Source organism: Erpetoichthys calabaricus, chromosome 2 (genome assembly GCF_900747795.2).
Source record: "Erpetoichthys calabaricus chromosome 2, fErpCal1.3, whole genome shotgun sequence".
Classification (NCBI taxonomy): Eukaryota; Metazoa; Chordata; class Cladistia; order Polypteriformes; family Polypteridae; genus Erpetoichthys; species Erpetoichthys calabaricus.
Window position 1 is genome coordinate 286120245 of NC_041395.2, and position 17500 is coordinate 286137744.

Sequence of the window (17500 nt, forward strand, 5' to 3'; positions counted from 1 at the left end):
TTATTCAAACACTGCAAACAAACATTTGTCTCTTTTTCAAAAGTTTAAACTATGCTCCATGACAAAACAGAGATGACAGTTCTGTCTCACAATTAAAAGAATGCAAACATATCTTCCTCTTCAAAGGAGTGCGTGTCAGGAGCACAGAATGTCACATAGATAGAGAAAACAATCTCTAGCAAACAAATCAATAGGGCTGCTTGGCTTTTAAGTATGTGAAGCACCGCGGCACAAAGCTGTTGAAGGCGGCAGCTCACACCCCCTCCGTCAGGAGCAGGGAGAGACAGATAGAGAGACAGAGTTTGTTTTTCAGTCAAAAATCAATACGTGCCCTTCGAGCTTTTAAGTATGCGAAGCACCGTGCAGCATATCGTTTCAGGAAGCAGCTACACAAAAGATAGCAACGTGAAGATAATCTTTCAGCATTTTTAGATGAGCGTCCGTATCGTCTAGGTGTGCGAACAGCCCCCCTGCTCAATCCCCATACGTCAGGATCAGAGAATGTCAGCGCAAGAGAAAGAGAAAAGTAAGCAATCTAGCTTCTCAGCCATCTGCCAATAGCGTCCCTTGTATGAAATCAACTGAGGAAGCATGTACCAGAAATTATAAGACCCATTGTCCGCAGAAATCCGCGAACCAGCAAAAAATCCGCAATATATATTTAAATATGCTTACATATAAAATCCGCGATGGAGTGAAGCCGCGAAAGGCCAAGCGCGATATAGCGAGGGATCACTGTACTGTAATAGAACCTCCTTGGGCTGGGTAGATACAAGATACCTCGGTATAATAAGAAATAAAAGAAAAAATAACACCGCTGCTAATGGAGCTCTGCTTCAGACATCCATCTCCCGTAACGGACGAGACCAACCTTATGTTTTCTAACATTTATTCTCATAGCATATTTCAATCCATACAAACTGAATAAGTTTGTTTTGCCTGAACATTTACAAAATGTTGATGTCCACATTTTGCATTAAAAACATCACACAAAAATATTTAGTTCACCTGCAACTGCATTTTGTATGTCTGTATGCATTTTCTAGTGTATCTCACACTATCGAATTAAAATATGAATACAGTCAAAACAAACCAATGTCATTTCAAATACACAGATATTACTTATTCATTTGTCATTTTGTTCCATGTCACTGTTTCACTTCACAAGAGTATTCACATGGCCAGTTGCATGTGTGATGTATTTTTTAGTTAGTCAGACGACTGGCACTGCATGGAGTCAACAAGAGAGGTGTATGGTGGAGTGTAGCGACTTAGGTTCACTCTTATGGAGTCATTTAAATGTTCATCTGTCAGTCTGTTCTGAGATTTGATTTCATGAGATTCATGTGAGAAAAGGAAGACTCACAGAGGTATGTAGACCCAAACAAAGCAGACATTTTCAGAGCTGCTTGGTGAAGATTCTTATAGTTATCTGGCTCTACTAAGCTCTGGAAATGCTGAGAATGCTGTTGATACTTTAACTGCACATTATTTTGAAGGTTTATTAATATATAATATATAAACTCCCCTCTCTGACTGAAAAGTAGTTCCAAGATTTCATAGCACTTTTAAATCCAAGTTATTTAGCAGTGTAAACCTGTATATTTTATGGTTAACTGTACCGATTAAATTGCTAAATGTTGAGACTGTAATATAAACATTCAAAAGTAAAAAACCCCATGACATTTTCATCGTGATGCAGCTGTAAATGAGCTTTTCAGCAGAGCTGTTTAATCTTTCTTCTTACTGCATTAAAAGAATGAATATTTATGTGAACAGCACATTCAACAAATCATGTACAGAATTGTTTCTCTAAACTGTTCATCCATTTTACTGAAGTTGTGTTAGCACTATAGCTCTAAAGTCAGTTACCTGTACACTATTTAAAACCTGTGAAATGCATTTACAAAGTCTTAATATTTTTCTGTGTTTAAATTTTGGCTGAAATGAACAGCATGGACTGCTTTATTAATCAAGATACCAGAAATAGATATAACAAAAAATATAGTTAATCATTTGACAGCACTCCATTCTTCTCCCACCCCTTAATGTAAACAAAAACTAGATGAGAACATGAACATTTTAATAGTTAAATGATTTAAGTAAAATTAGGGGGGGGGGGGGGGGGGGGTGTTAGAATTAAGAAGAGGATTAAATCAAAGTTCTTTAAAAGATGGAAGAAGGAAAAAAAAATCTCCACAGCTATAGTGTGTCCAAGAAGGCTAAATAACGTTTTGACTGAAAATTAGATGTTTGTTGCTAGGAACATACCAAGACAAAAGCGCATTGTGACAAATGGCTTTAGGTAGTAATAAACCCCAAGCTGCAGAGGTTTGTTTTACTTGTAGGAATTTTTTTTACATATACAGGTACAAGGGGGCTCCGCCCCCTGCTCGCTTCGCTCGCCTACCCCCCGCGTTTTGAACCCGTGCCTGCCGGGCAGCCGTAGGTTGCTTTTGTATTGGCCTCTCTTTTAACCTCATGTAGCATTTTTATAGACTTAGCTAATGGGTGATTGTTTATGACCTTATTGACGTTTCTCATTATAAGCTCTGTGCATTGTTTGTTTTCAGGAAGGTTCACTCGTTGATAGATTGCGTCATCTGGATCCATGATGTATATTTCTGCAAATTTGCGTTCGTGATTTGTTTCAGGGTGCACTGTTCCAATGCGATGTAATATTTGTCCACATACGCGAAAGCAGTATGGGCCATTGCTAGCTGGTGGCCTGATATTTACTCCGGTAGATGCAAAAGCAAATGAACCATTGTAGGATCTAATGCAGTTCATAAAGTTTTTACTTTCAGGTACATCGTTAGTTAGAAGGTTCCGTAGATATTCAGGATATTCATGTAAAGGAGGCAGTCTAACTTGACCCTTTTGACAACAACGTGTAAACTCATTAGTTGTATTGCCAGTTGTTTCTTCAGGGAAGTTAAAGTGAATGACAATGATTGCAAATGACATTCATTAATTCCAATGAATTTTCATTAATAGTGGAGTCATTATAGAACGCGTTGTCAGCCAATTGGCGGAATTGTTTAGCAGGTGTTTGTCGAGCTCTTTCCTTTTGAACCCGTGCCTGCTTCGCTTCCGCAGTTTGAGATGCGCGCTGCATGCGTCTACGTTCATTGTATCTGTCCATTTGGGGTCGTTTCTGTACCTGTGTTAGTTGAGCTTTTCGTTTTTGGAGCCGAGACAGTTTTTCTTCAGCGGTTTCAGAAGCGCGTTGTAGGCGCCTACGTTTATTGTTTTTTTTTCATGCGGGCTCGTCTTTGTGGTCCCGTTACTCGAGCCGTATCGTTTTGCACCCGTGATCGTGAATTCATGACTTGTCTGTTCTTTATCGGTAGTAATATGGGTAAGTAATAAGGATGATCGCACTTACTGTTAATAGGGAGCGTTTTCTGTGGTTGTACGGTTAATAGTGCATCACTGTAATGAGATTCACCTATGCTGTATAGTTTGTACGTGTTCAGATGACGTATATTTAATACGGAGCGTTCGTTTCTTATTATTATTACCCATCAGGTGTTGCGCCTGTGTTATCTGTGGTTGTCCCTGTTAATATTGCATCACTGTAATGTGATTCCAATATGTAGTGTAGTCCGGTTTCTTGTTGTTTATGTATGATGTCGGGTGTCCGCGTGCGGTTTTTTAGAAGTGCGTGGATTATGCTGTGTAGTGTGTACGTTGATTTCAGATGCGCGTTGTAGGCGAATGCTCCTATCGTAGTATCTGCCGTTTTCTGTACCACAATTCACTTTCCGTAATATCTCGGGGTTGATGTGTGACCCTTTGTGGACTCCGTAGTCTGTCCCGTTTTACTCTGGTGTGGGGGGGTGACTCCTCTTTTTCCGTACTATCTCAGGCTTGATTTGTGAACCTTTGTGGACTCTGTAGTATGTCCCGTTTCATTGTGGGGCGGGGATAATGTGATTCAAATATGTTGTTTTGTCCGTATTTGTGGGGTTTCTGTATGATGTTGGGTGTTTGCTTGTGGTTGCACTTTCGTTTTTTGAATGGTAATCTCTAGGGATGGGCATCGAAAACCGGTTCTTGTTGAGAACCGGTTCCCACTGTTTCAATTCCTTGGAATTGCTTGCCATTTTTGAAAACGATTCCCCTATCGATTCCAGTCACCTCGAATGACGTCACCGCGTTGAGTAGCGTCATTTACCCAGCAGGAAACATGGCGCCTAAGCGGCACAAATGCACAAAAGTTTGGTTATACTTTACGAGAAAGGATGACAACAGGGCAACTTGCAATACTTGCAAAGTAGATATTTAATCAAAGGGAGGAAACACTACGAATATGCAAAAGCATTTGCACACAAAACACGCGATAACCTTAAATGAATGTTGTGTTTTTGATCCGCTCCGGACTAGTGAATCTCAACCCAGCAGCAGCGGTAACGTTTGCAGGTCCTCTCCCGTTAATACGGCAGGTAACTAATCAACTAACATTGCATATTATGTTAGCCGCGATTTGCCTTATTGCAAAACCTGCTATTATTGTGCATTGCATTTAGATGACCATGACGAGAGAGACAGACAGAGCCTGGCTGTCTCAGATGCTGGCAGTTCTCGCTGCAGTCTACCGGTAGCTTCTCCTTTCACAGAGGCGGGGAAAAGTAAAATGACACAGGCCAGGATAGACGAATGTCACCGAGCAGTGACTAAGTTTGTGGTAAAAGGCTTGCACCCATTTGCCACAGTAGATGCCCCCGATTTTCGGTAAGTGAATATGTTTAATTGTAGGCTAAGTCAGGGAATGTCAAATTTGCATGTTCTCCTCCTTACCAGATGTTTCATCCGTTTCCATTTCTGAGCTGAAACATGTGTTGAAGGCAGCCGTCACTGCAGATGGATGGGCAAGTTTTAGTCAAGATCATTACCTCACAGTAACGCTGCATTATGTCAGGAATGGCCAGGCTCAAGAAAAAGTCCTCAAAACCAAACCAGTGTACCAGGCACAGACAGGGACAGCTGTAGCAGAGGAGACTGATGAGATCTTGGAGGAGTATGGTATCAAAGACAAGGTTGTGGCAAGCCACTGTTGATAATGCGGCCAACATGGATGTAGCTGTCAAAATAGTTGATGGTTGCAGAATTGCACAGTGCACAGTTCATTGGACTTGAGTTGATTGTATTTGTTGCTGGCTGATGTAGTTTTATTTTTGAGTGCTCAGCTCATATATACTTTTAAAAAGGAGAGTGTAAATGTTACTGGACATTCTTGTGTAATTGCCACAGAATAATTTATGTTATACTTTGTTATTGCTACAGAAGAATATTTATTTTATTATTATTTTACATTTACACATTTTTTTCTGGGGACCCCATGGCACCCCATCGAGGAGCCGTAGGCTGTGGATCTCTTAAGATCTCACTGTTGGGTTTGTAAGGTCATGCTACTCCTAAATTTCTATCTTGTTCAAAGATAAGATATAAAACAAAGTTCTAAGTTAATCGACCTGTGTGTTCTCCTTTTTTAAAAATAAGAATCGATAGAAGAATCGATAAAGAATCGAATTGTTAAACAGAATCGAAAATGGAATCGGAATCGTGAAAATCTTATCAATTCCCATCCCTAGTAATCTCGGGCTTGATGGGTGACCCTTTGTGTACTCCGTAGTCTGTCCCGTTTCACTCTGGGGTGTGGGTCTGACTCCTCTTTTTTTGTGTGCTATGGGCTTTGTGTGGCTCCTGCGTCTGACTCCTTTTTTTTTTTGTGTGCTATGGGTGCGTTGCCTCATTTATTATTTCTGTTAGTGGAGGGGGGCTTTGTGTGGCGCGCTGCGCACTATGTCTTTTGCGTCCACGGGCAGGTCCCTGCGTCCATATCCGGTTTACCATTCTCGTTTAGTAATATGGATATATAATTGAAGTGTTTATGTGACATTAAAAAAACATATAACATTACACACAAGTAAAGAACTATAAGCCAGTGTAGATTCAAGGGTACCCATACCGTGTAATTCTTTGTAAGAAATTTAAAAGCAGCACATTTTATTGGTATTAACAGCTCTATATTTGGTGATTAACCTGCACATATCTTAAGTTTGACACAGGAGTACGTGATCTGGCCAAACATCCATTTCCAGTTCTAATTAAAAACTTGGATTGTGTTGACATAATGTAGTTTTATATACTTTTTTATTTAATTAATTAGTGACTGGAGAATGTATTTATCCATTGAAATGCTTGGTAAAATCTCTGCTACTCATACTTGAAAGTAGCTATTTTTTTCTGTCTCTCTTCCAGCTGTTTCTCTGCTAGTCTCTCTTCCAGCTTTAAATTACATAGTACTCTGGACCATATCTGTAAAGGGGTAGGGTTCTTATTACACACAGTTCATACACAAGTGTATACACAAAGACATTGCCTTTAAGGTTTTAATACATGAGAGTGAAACAGTTTTTTTTAAACATGCGCAATATTCTTAAAGTGGCAGACTCACTTATCACACACGAATCACTAATAAGCCAGTATGCAATCAACAGCAGACTTTTTAAGACATTAATACACTGATACAAAATCACATTTTCTGTCTAATTTTGTGTTTACAGATAGTGGCTTATTTGTCATGATATAACACGCTTTACATTTAAGCATATTCATAAATGTCATAGCAAGGCAAAGCTCTCAAAACAAATACCCACAAAAAGTAAATGTATATGCCTTTCCCCCCCCAAACTATCTGAAGTTGAATGAGCGAGCTGCCTGTGTTAGCTGTGAGCATTTGCCACTGTGCTCATTCATTTGCTTTTTTTTTTTTTTTGCTATACATTTAATAATCCCCAAGTAGAATTTTTCTTTTTTAATGAAAGACATTTGGGTGTCAGAAGACAGGGTCATCCGTTGTACAGTGCTCCAGAGCAGTTGTCGGGTTAAGGGCCTTGCTCTAGCCCCAATAGGGTAGGAGGATATCATCTTGTTTGTTCTTTCAGTAGCTGATGAAAGTAGTTTTAATGTTCTCTTCGAGTCCTTATCCTTTGGCTTCAGGACCTCCTCACTGAGCAGGTGGGGCACAGGCATCACATACAGTGGTGTGAAAAAACTATTTGCCCCCCTTCCTGATTTCTTATTCTTTTGCATGTTTGTCACACAAAATGTTTCTGATCATCAAACACATTTAACCATTAGTCAAATATAACACAAGTAAACACAAAATGCAGTTTGTAAATGGTGGTTTTTATTATTTAGGGAGAAAAAAAATCCAAACCTATATGGCCCTATGTGAAAAAGTAATTGCCCCCTGAACCAAATAACTGGTTGGGCCACCCTTAGCAGCAATAACTGCAATCAAGCGTTTGCGATAACTTGCAATGAGTCTTTTACAGCGCTCTGGAGGAATTTTGGCCCACTCATCTTTGCAAAATTGTTGTAATTCAGCTTTATTTGAGGGTTTTCTAGCATGAACCGCCTTTTTAAGGTCATGCCATAGCATCTCAATTGGATTCAGGTCAGGACTTTGACTAGGCCACTCCAAAGTCTTCATTTTGTTTTTCTTCAGCCATTCAGAGGTGGATTTGCTGGTGTGTTTTGGGTCATTGTCCTGTTGCAGCACCCAAGATCGCTTCAGCTTGAGTTGACGAACAGATGGCCGGACATTCTCCTTCAGGATTTTTTGGTAGACAGTAGAATTCATGGTTCCATCTATCACAGCAAGCCTTCCAGGTCCTGAAGCAGCAAAACAACCCCAGACCATCACACTACCACCACCATATTTTACTGTTGGTATGATGTTCTTTTTCTGAATTGCTGTGTTCCTTTTACGCCAGATGTAACGGGACATTTGCCTTCCAAAAAGTTCAACTTTTGACTCATCAGTCCACAAGGTATTTTCCCAAAAGTCTTGGCAATCATTGAGATGTTTCTTAGCAAAATTGAGACGAGCCCTAATGTTCTTTTTGCTTAACAGTGGTTTGCGTCTTGGAAATCTGCCATGCAGGCCGTTTTTGCCCAGTCTCTTTCTTATGGTGGAGTCGTGAACACTGACCTTAATTGAGGCAAGTGAGGCCTGCAGTTCTTTAGACGTTGTCCTGGGGTCTTTTGTGACCTCTCGGATGAGTCGTCTCTGCGCTCTTGTGGTAATTTTGGTCGGCCGGCCACTCCTGGGAAGGTTCACCACTGTTCCATGTTTTTGCCATTTGTGGATAATGGCTCTCACTGTGGTTCGCTGGAGTCCCAAAGCTTTAGAAATGGCTTTATAACCTTTACCAGACTGATAGATCTCAATTACTTCTGTTCTCATTTGTTCCTGAATTTCTTTGGATCTTGGCATGATGTCTAGCTTTTGAGGTGCTTTTGGTCTACTTCTCTGTGTCAGGCAGCTCCTATTTAAGTGATTTCTTGATTGAAACAGGTGTGGCAGTAATCAGGCCTGGGGGTGGCTACGGAAATTGAACTCAGGTGTGATACACCACAGTTAGGTTATTTTTTAACAAGGGGGCAATTACTTTTTCACACAGGGCCATGTAGGTTTGGATTTTTTTTCTCCCTAAATAATAAAAACCATCATTTAAAAACTGCATTTTGTGTTTACTTGTGTTATATTTGACTAATGGTTAAATCTGTTTGATGATCAGAAACATTTTGTGTGACAAACATGCAAAAGAATAAGAAATCAGGAAGGGGGCAAATAGTTTTTCACACCACTGTATGGTACATATGATTCCCCTGACAGTACCTCTGTAAAATTAACCAGTGGATTTAGAGCCATATGGACAGACTTGAGGATATCTGTGTTTTGCCATGTGGGCATGAATGAGGTGTCTGTTTTGTCAGCAGATAATAATAATGGCCTTCTCCTGCTCCAGCACTCTCCCTACCATTTTTTTGGCGGCATCCCCATCTTGTTGGTGCTGCTGCCAGATCTCTGTGCTTTTTCCATGAAAAAGAAAGTATGCTGTCCACTTTTGTTTTTTAATAAAATACCTTTAGCGTTTTCAATTCTGCTATCTCTCTCAACTCTGTGTAATGATTTAAAAAACCGAATATATTCATGTATTAATTACCAGTTAGCCTAGTAGTAGAAGCAACTCAGTTGTAGTAAATTGTAATGTTTGTATTGAAAAATGTGTTCTGATCTACACAGTACAAAGTATATTCACAATGGTAAATTAACTAAACTAATAATGTTCACTTACTGATTGCTTGGTGCAATCTATGTTGGAAGCACAGAAGTGCAATTTTTCAGTGACACGGCCTTGACAATATTCAGCTCATTGTCCTCTCTAAGCCCCCAGAATGATGGGGAGTCCTCAAGCACCATTGCAGTAGTTTCTGCCATGTAATCCGCAGTAAAATATGCAGTCTGCAGATATTTGCTCTTTAAATTCCATTTGACGTCCATGTAGTGAATAGTAAGACTTATGTAACGCTCTGATGTCTGACTCAACCATAAGCCTGTAGTAGTGGTAAAGTAACTTCACATCTTTTAACACAGCCTCTAAGTTTGCCCAACATTCATCATAAACCTGCAGAAGCAGTGTCTAAGAAAAATATTTTTGGCCAAGGAGTTCAGTCCAATTTCTTTCAAAGGTTTCCTGAAGCCTTCTTTTTTGAGAACACTCGATGGCATGATGTAAGTGACTGCTTTTGTGATGTCCTAATGCCTTTTTGATTTTCTACTATATGGGGTCATAGTGGCAAAAAAAAAAATGACACAATCGACTGCCGTTTAGGAACTGCACCACTGCTCAAAGGCTTGCTAGCCTCATCAGTCAAGGGTTCTTTTAGACATTCAGTATGTTTGACTGGAAGGTATGGTTTTTTGTTTTTTTTTTCCTTCCCCCCTCTTCTCAAGGTGGTGGAATATGTTTGCTGTATTAGTCTTTGTTGGGACCTGTCAGCAGCATATCTTGCATACTGGATTTATTTTTGCTTGGCCTGATTTGGGGTAGCTGAACCACTTCCATACTTTTCAGGACATGTGTCCTTTGTTGCAAGACACCCAAGCATGTTGCTAATGTTTACAGTATAGCTTCATCATGGGGTTGGGTAAATTTGAATAGTGCATTGTGGTTGGCTGAACAAGTGTTATCCTTTTTTTTTTTTTCTCCTTAATTTTAAAAAATAGCCTGCGATTTCATCTATGTACATAACAGCAGTCAGAGTACTGTAGCCTAGCATGTGGAGGTCTGTGAGACCCTCCATAGTATGCCTCCCCAAACCCTCACTGACCCATTGCCAAACAGATGATGTCACAGACTGAATAATGTTCACCACAGGCTGTCTAGAGTCAGCAGAAATCCCATTAGTGGGTATCGGGCCTTAATGCCACCCTCATGGAGTCTACTTCTGACAGTTTGGTCATAAGCATGCACACCAGTAGCCATTTGGAGGTCGTTTTGTAGGGCTCTAGCAGTGCTCCTCCTGTTCATCCTCGCACTAAGGAGCAGATACTGGCACTCTCCAGCTCTCCTAGTGTAATGGCCTGTTATCTCTTCCATGATCTTGAGATTGTGCTGGCAGACACTGCAAACCTTCTTTTAACTGCTTGTATGGATGTACCATCCTGGATGAGGTGGACTACCAGTAGTGATAAGGACACTAGGAAAACACATAAGTAGAGAAGAATCAGTCAGGAAGGATAAGGAGGGAGCATTTGTCTGTGTCCACCACCTGCAAAATCATTCCCTTTTTTGGGTTGTCTTGCTGGTACCTGTCCAGGGCACCTATTGTCACTTTAATTTACACCAAAGCAGGTGAATTTGATGTACAATTGCTTATGCTTCCTAACTGAGAAGATTGATATCCCTGAAGCTTATTTGATGTGGTGTTAGTGATGATTAAGTGTTCCCTTGATTTTTTTGAAGGTGTATGTGTATATGTTTGTTAGATATATAGATATACTAGGGGGCTCCGCCCCCTGCTCGCTTCGCTCGCCAACCCCTGGTGTTGGGTAACCCGAAATACATTGATGTATGTATGAGATATATTGGAGTGTAAAGGTGTAAATGACGAACAAAGGAAGTAAAGAACCCATAGCATGGCACATTAGAAAGATTTATTGGAATATTTCTTTATACACAACATTTGTAGTAAAGATGGTGTGTTGTCCTTGAATGAGTTTTCCTTGGTATGGAACGCCGAACTCTTGAAGGCTACATAAAGTTGTCCATGTCCAAGTACAGGCTCAGAGAGGTATATGCCAACTCTGTCCATGGTTTGTCCTTGGGATTTGTTGATTGTCATGGCAAATGCAGGTTTAATGGGAAATTGGCGTCGTTTAAGTGTAAAAAGTAATTCCAGGTCAGAACTTGTACGGTCAACTGTAGGAATCAAAACAGTATTGTTAGAATGTGATCCTGTAAGTACTTTTGTAAACTTAGCTAATGGGTGACTGTTTATGACTTCAGCGACGTTTCTCATTATAAGCTCTGTGTATTGCTTGTTTTCAGGAAGGGTCATTCGTTGATAGATTGCGACATCTGGATCTAACACGTAGATTTGTGCATATTTGCATTCGTGATTTGGTTCAGGGTGCACTGTTCCAATCCGATGTAATATTTGTCCACATACGCGAAAGCAGTATGGGCCATTGCCAGCTGGTGGCCTGATATTTACCCTGGTAGATGTAAAAGCAAATGAACTATTGTAAGATCCAATGCAGTCCATAAAGTTTTTACTTTCGGGTACATTGTTAGTTAGAAGCTTCCGTAGATATTCAGGAAAGTCATCTAAAGGAGGCAGTCTAACCTGACCCTTTTGACAACAATGTGTAAACTCATTAGTTGTATTGCCAGTTGTTTCTTCAGGGAAGTTAAGTGAATGACAATGACAGCAAATGATATTCATTAATCCTAATGAATGTTCATTAATAGTGGACTCATTACAGAATGCGTTGTCAGCTAATTGGTGGAATTGTTTAGCGGCTGTTTGTCGTCCGTTTCTTTGCTGTTTATCTATTGCCTCTGCTGTTTGAGAGGTGCGTTGTAGGCGCCTGCGTTCATTAATTGTATTCAGGCGGGCCCATTTCTGTATGTCTGTCAGTTGAGATGTTTTGTTTTGGAGCCGTGACTCCTTTGGTTGCGTTGTTTGAGAAGCGCGTTGTAGGCGCCTGCGTTCATTATTTTTATCCAGGCGGGCTCGTTTTTGTAGCCCCGTTAGTCGAGCTCTTTCTTTTTGGAGCCGTGCCTGCTTTGCTTGCGGCATTTCAGACGCGCGTTGTAGGCACCTGCATTCATTGATTTTATCCAGGTGGGCTCGTTTGTGTATCTCCGTCAGTTGTGGTCTTTTGTTTTGAACCCGTGCCTGCTTTGCTTCCGCAGTTTCAGATGCGCGTCATAGGCGTCTATATGTTCATTGTATTTGTCCATGCGGGCTCGTTTTTGTAGCTCCGTTAGTCGAGCTGTTTGGTTTTGGAGCCGAGACAGTTTTGCTTCCGTGGTTTCAGACGCACGTTGTAAGCGCCCACGTTTAATGATTTTATCCATGCAGGCTCGTTTTTGTAGCTCCGTTAGCTGAGCTGGATCGTTTTGGAGCCGTGACCATGACTCCATTAGTTATCCGTTGTCTACCGTTAGTATAATATGGATAATTGCACTTACTGTTAATACAGAGCGTTTTCTGTGGTTGTACTGTTAATAATGCATCACTGTAATGTGATTCACATATGCTATATGGTTTGGACGTGTGAGGATGCCGAACGTTTAATACGGAGAGTTTGCTTATTCTTATTACCCGTACCGTGCTGTGTAGTGTGGACGTTTAGTTCAGAAGTGCGTTGTAGGCGCCTGCGCCTTTTGTACTTTCTTGCGCCTTCCGTACTATCTTTGTGGACCTTTGCAGACTCCGTAGTGTCTTCCGTTTGACTCTGGAGTGCAGTGCAGAATCCTCTTTTCTGTGTGGCGTTAGTTGAGCTCTTTCGTTTTTAAGCCGTGACTCCTTTGTTATTTGAGCTGTTTCGTTTTTGAGCCGTGACTCCTTCGTTAGTTAAGCTTTTTCGTTTTTTAGCCGTGACTCCTTCGTTCGCGGTGGATCAGACTTCGCTTGCGGTATATGAGACGCGCGCTGTAGGCGCCTGCGCACTATGTCTCCTGCGTCCATCGCCGTGTATCTGCGTCCGTGCCTTCCGGTTTTATCCCTCAAGCTTATTTGACTTGGTGTTAGTGATGATTAAGTGTTCCCTTGATTTTTTTGAGGGTGTATGTGTATATGTTTGTTAGATATACACATATAGTATATATACTGTATCTATATATATATAAAGTTCAGTCTCTTGCCACTTCTGTAGCCCTGCCAACCAAAAATGTACCTTTCTCAAGTTGTAAAACCAGATAGCTCACTTTCATTCTTGTCCTTAGCAAATCTACTAGATTCTTTTATTTATTTACTAGGGGGTTCGCCCCTGCTTGCTTCGCTTGCCAATCCTCCGCCTGCGCTACTCACCAGCCAGTTTGCATCTCTGCCACTGCTTGCTGCTGCTGCTTCTGCCGTTCTGCGTGATCTGCATCTTGTGCAGCACTTCAAACATTTAAAAGCCTGTATAGCAGCTGTCCTTTTGTCTCACTGCCTCGTCTCTACGATATTCTGCTTTGTCATCTACTGTCTTTTATTTCCGGCCCTGGCCGTGGTTTAATCTCTTGGCGCAAAGTCTCGTCTTGTAAGACATGAGTTCTTGATATTTTTTAGTTTATAATTTTAAAAATGGAATAAGAATCTGAAAATCTAACAACATCACATTAAAGTTTGATAAATTCTGAAAAGAATGGTACCAAACATATATATGTAGGTTTTAAAATAAGCCCGATTTAAAGCGTGTCAAAAATGTTGACATAAAATGTCACATAAAATCGTTGCACTTTTAGGCTTAGGATTTTATATATACAGTAGATTTTCTTGTCTACAGGTTTGCATGCTTTGAGTGGTTGGTGGCTTTTCCTAGTTTTTCCATAGAAACTGTAGGCTGGCCATAAAGTGGGCTATGTTAATCTTTTCTTGTTTTTTAGTTTGAGGTGCATGTTTCCTCCATTTTGCTTTTGGCTTCACATTTTAAAATATGTGCATATCTGCGTGCATTTCAAAATGTACCTGTATATTAAATATCGCATTTTTTTTCTTTTTTGTGATTCATAAATGCTCAAAGAATGGAACTTCCACAGATTGCACAGACAAGCCTATCCATTATATATTTGTACTATCCTTTCTAAATATTTATAGATTGGTTACAGTTGTTAATTTATGGACATGTTACAGCATAAAATGAGAAACAGTTTGGCCTTAGTAGTTGTTTGAAAAGAAATGCAACAAAAGGCAAATTTGACTAGAAACTGTCTTTCAATGTTAACATGTAATGTGCATATTTTAAATGTTTTTTTTTATAATGTTTTAAATGATGAAGCACAGTTTTAAGTATCCTGTTTTAACTATTGTCTTGTATATATTTTGTGATTTTGCAGGATTTGAAAGCATTCTGGAAGGGCTGTTTGGACCAGGACTTGTAAACGATCTTACCCTATTTAAAGGTGATATTAATCTACTGTTTACATTCCGAAGTATAATTATGGTTTGTGTTTAAAAATGCCCACCTCTTTCCTTGGGCTCTTAACAGTCCTCTTAAAGTTTTATTCCTATTTTACACTTAAGAGTTTTTTAAATGAAAATGATCGTTTTTCTATTTGTGTATGTGTATATATGTGTATGTAAATATAATATTTCAAAACATAAAGTTGAAATTATTGGAAAAATCAATAGATGTTTTACACACACAGTATTTACACTGTTTAGGTGAATAGTTTCATCTATAGTGCCTATAAAGAGTATTCACCACATTTTCAGTTGTAACATGTTCTTCTTATAAAACAATGGATTCAATTTGACTTTTTGACACGGGTCATGGGGGAAAAACGCTTTAATTTTTAAATGAAAATAACACTCTGTAAAGTAATCTATTTCAATTACAAATATAAAACAAAATAATTGGTTGCATAAGTATTTACATTTTAATACAACACATATAATCATCACTGGTGCACCCATTTGGCTTTAGAAGTCACAGGGGTTTCAGCTAATTGAGTATTAATACACCTATATGATCCAACTTGTGGCAAGTCATTACCGTGGCCTCACCTACACAATGAAAACAATTGAACACTACAAACAACTCCACGAAGAGGTGATTGGAAAAACAAGTCAGGGGTTGGATGTAAGAAAATATCCCAGTCACTGAATTACCTTGGAATAACAGCAACTACTACATTTATTTATATAGCACATTTTCATACAAATGATGTATCTTAAAGTGCTTTACAAGATGAAGAAAGAAAAAAATATAAAAAATTAGGCAATACTAATTAACAAAGAATAAAGTAAGGTCCGATGGCCAGGGAGGACAGAAAAAACGAATAAAGGGCTATAGATAAAAAGCAAAATCTGCAGGGGTTCAGAGGCCACGAGACCACCCAGCCCCCACTAAACATTCTACCTAACATAAATGATCTAAATCTGCCCTTTATAGTTTAAAGGCTTCACGTGAAAGAACCAGGCAATGATAGTCATGTAGATCACTGACCTTCAATCCATCAATGCAGGGACTGCATGGTGCTTTTTCAGGTGGTGTTGGCGCAGTTCGCCACCACAGAAAACCAGAAAAAGAACAGCAGAGAAAGTAGGGGTTAGTAAGCATTTCGGAGCTATGAAAAAAAATAAAAAATGCATATGCAGAATATCAGAATTACACTAAAATGAACCTGTGAGAAAGCCATGTTAAAATTATGGGGTTTTAGCAGTTTTTTTTTTAAAGTGCTCCATCCACTGTGTTAGCCTGGCAAATTTGTATTGGTTAGCTATTCCAGATTTTAGGTGCATAACAGCAGAAGGCTGCCTCACCACTTCTTTTAAGTTTAGCTCTTTGAATTATAAGCAGACACTCATTTGAAGATCTAAGGTTGCGATTTGGAGTGTAAGGTGAAAGGCATTCCAAAATACAGGATGAGAGAGAAATTATTTAAGTCTTTGTAAACAAGTAGTATTTAAAGTCATTTCTGAATGGCACGGGTAATCATTGTACTGACATCAAAATTGGAGAGATGTACTTGGATTTTCTCTTCCTAGTTAAGATTCTGGCAGATGCACTCTGCACTAGTTGCAATCTATTGATGTTTTGTTTTTTTTTTCGGTGGTCCTGAGAGGTGTGCGTTACAGTAATCTAGTCAACTGAAAACAAAAGCATGAACTAAATTTTCATTATCTTGCAAAGTTATAAGGGATCTAACTTTTAGTATACAGTGGTACCTTGAGATACGAGTGCCCCAAAATACGAGTTTTTTGAGATACAAGCCATCACCAGGTCGATTTTTTTTGCCTTGAGTTACAAGCCATCAAAGAACTTGTCGCCGCACATTCTGAGGAACTGATGACGGAGGAGTTGACAGAAGTACAGACGCAGCAACATACGGAGGTTCTGCAGTGAGATTGGTATCGCAGATGAGCCAGAGGCGGAGGAGGTCATCTCTTCAAGTGAGATAAAGGAAGTGTTGGCAATGTGGGAAAAAGTTTTGGACTTAATTGAAAAGAAACACCCTGAAAAAGTTGCAACTGGCCGTGCAGCGGCGCTATTTAATGACACTTGTCTAACTCATTTCAGAAACATTCTAAAGGTGAGGAAGAAACAAAGCTTCTTGGACAGGTTTCTATTGAAACGCCCTGCGAATGAAAGTGATGAAAGCTTGACAAAAAAGAAAAAAAACTAGTGAAGAAGAAAATTAAGAAAAAATAATACAGTATGCTAATCGGCGCTGCCAACATCTGTTTATTTCTTTAGATTCTTTTATGTATTAGGTTTTATTTTGTTTGTATACAATATTTGTTCATTATAAATACATTTTTCTTATGTTGAAAACATTTAACAAAAAGTTGGGGTGGTTTTTTCGGGGCTGGCACGAATTAATCTCATTTCAATTAATTTCAGTGGGGAAAATAGATTTCAGATATGAGCACTTTGACTTACGAGCTCGGTCAAGGAATGAATTAAACTCGTATCTAAAGGTACCACTGTATTTCTTAAGTGAAATAATGCTGTCCTAGCAATCTGATTAATATGTGATTTAAAATTTAGGTCAGACTCAATAATTACCCTTACATTCTTTACCACTGTCCTGACTTTTAAGCCTAATGGATCAAGCTTATTTCTAATACTCTCATTATATCCATTTTTGCCAATCACTAAGATTTCCGATTTCTCCTTATTTAGTTTGAGAAAATTACTACTCATCCATTCAGAAACACAAGTAAGACATTGGGTCAATGAACCAAGAGAATCGGGGTCATCAGGCGCTATTGATAAATACAGTTGTGTGTCGTCAGCATAATTGTGGTAGCTCACTATATGCCTTGAGATAATCTGACCTAATGGAAGCATGTAGATCGAAAATAGCAGTGGACCCAGGATAGATCCTTGTGGAACACAATATGGAAAATTATTATCATGTGTCTTTAAAGTATAATTACCACAAGTAACAGAATTTTCTACCAGTCAAGTAAGACTCAA

The 17500-nt window shown here is 39.4% G+C and overlaps 1 protein-coding gene across 1 annotated transcript in view; it reads left to right on the forward strand.

Moving 5' to 3' along the window:
- lcor (ligand dependent nuclear receptor corepressor) overlaps positions 1–17500 on the forward strand; it is a 238291-nt gene that overhangs the window by 69087 nt on the left and 151704 nt on the right. The window contains 1 exon segment of the mRNA XM_051922452.1: positions 14412–14477. Within this exon segment, the coding sequence (XP_051778412.1) occupies positions 14412–14477 (66 nt within the window).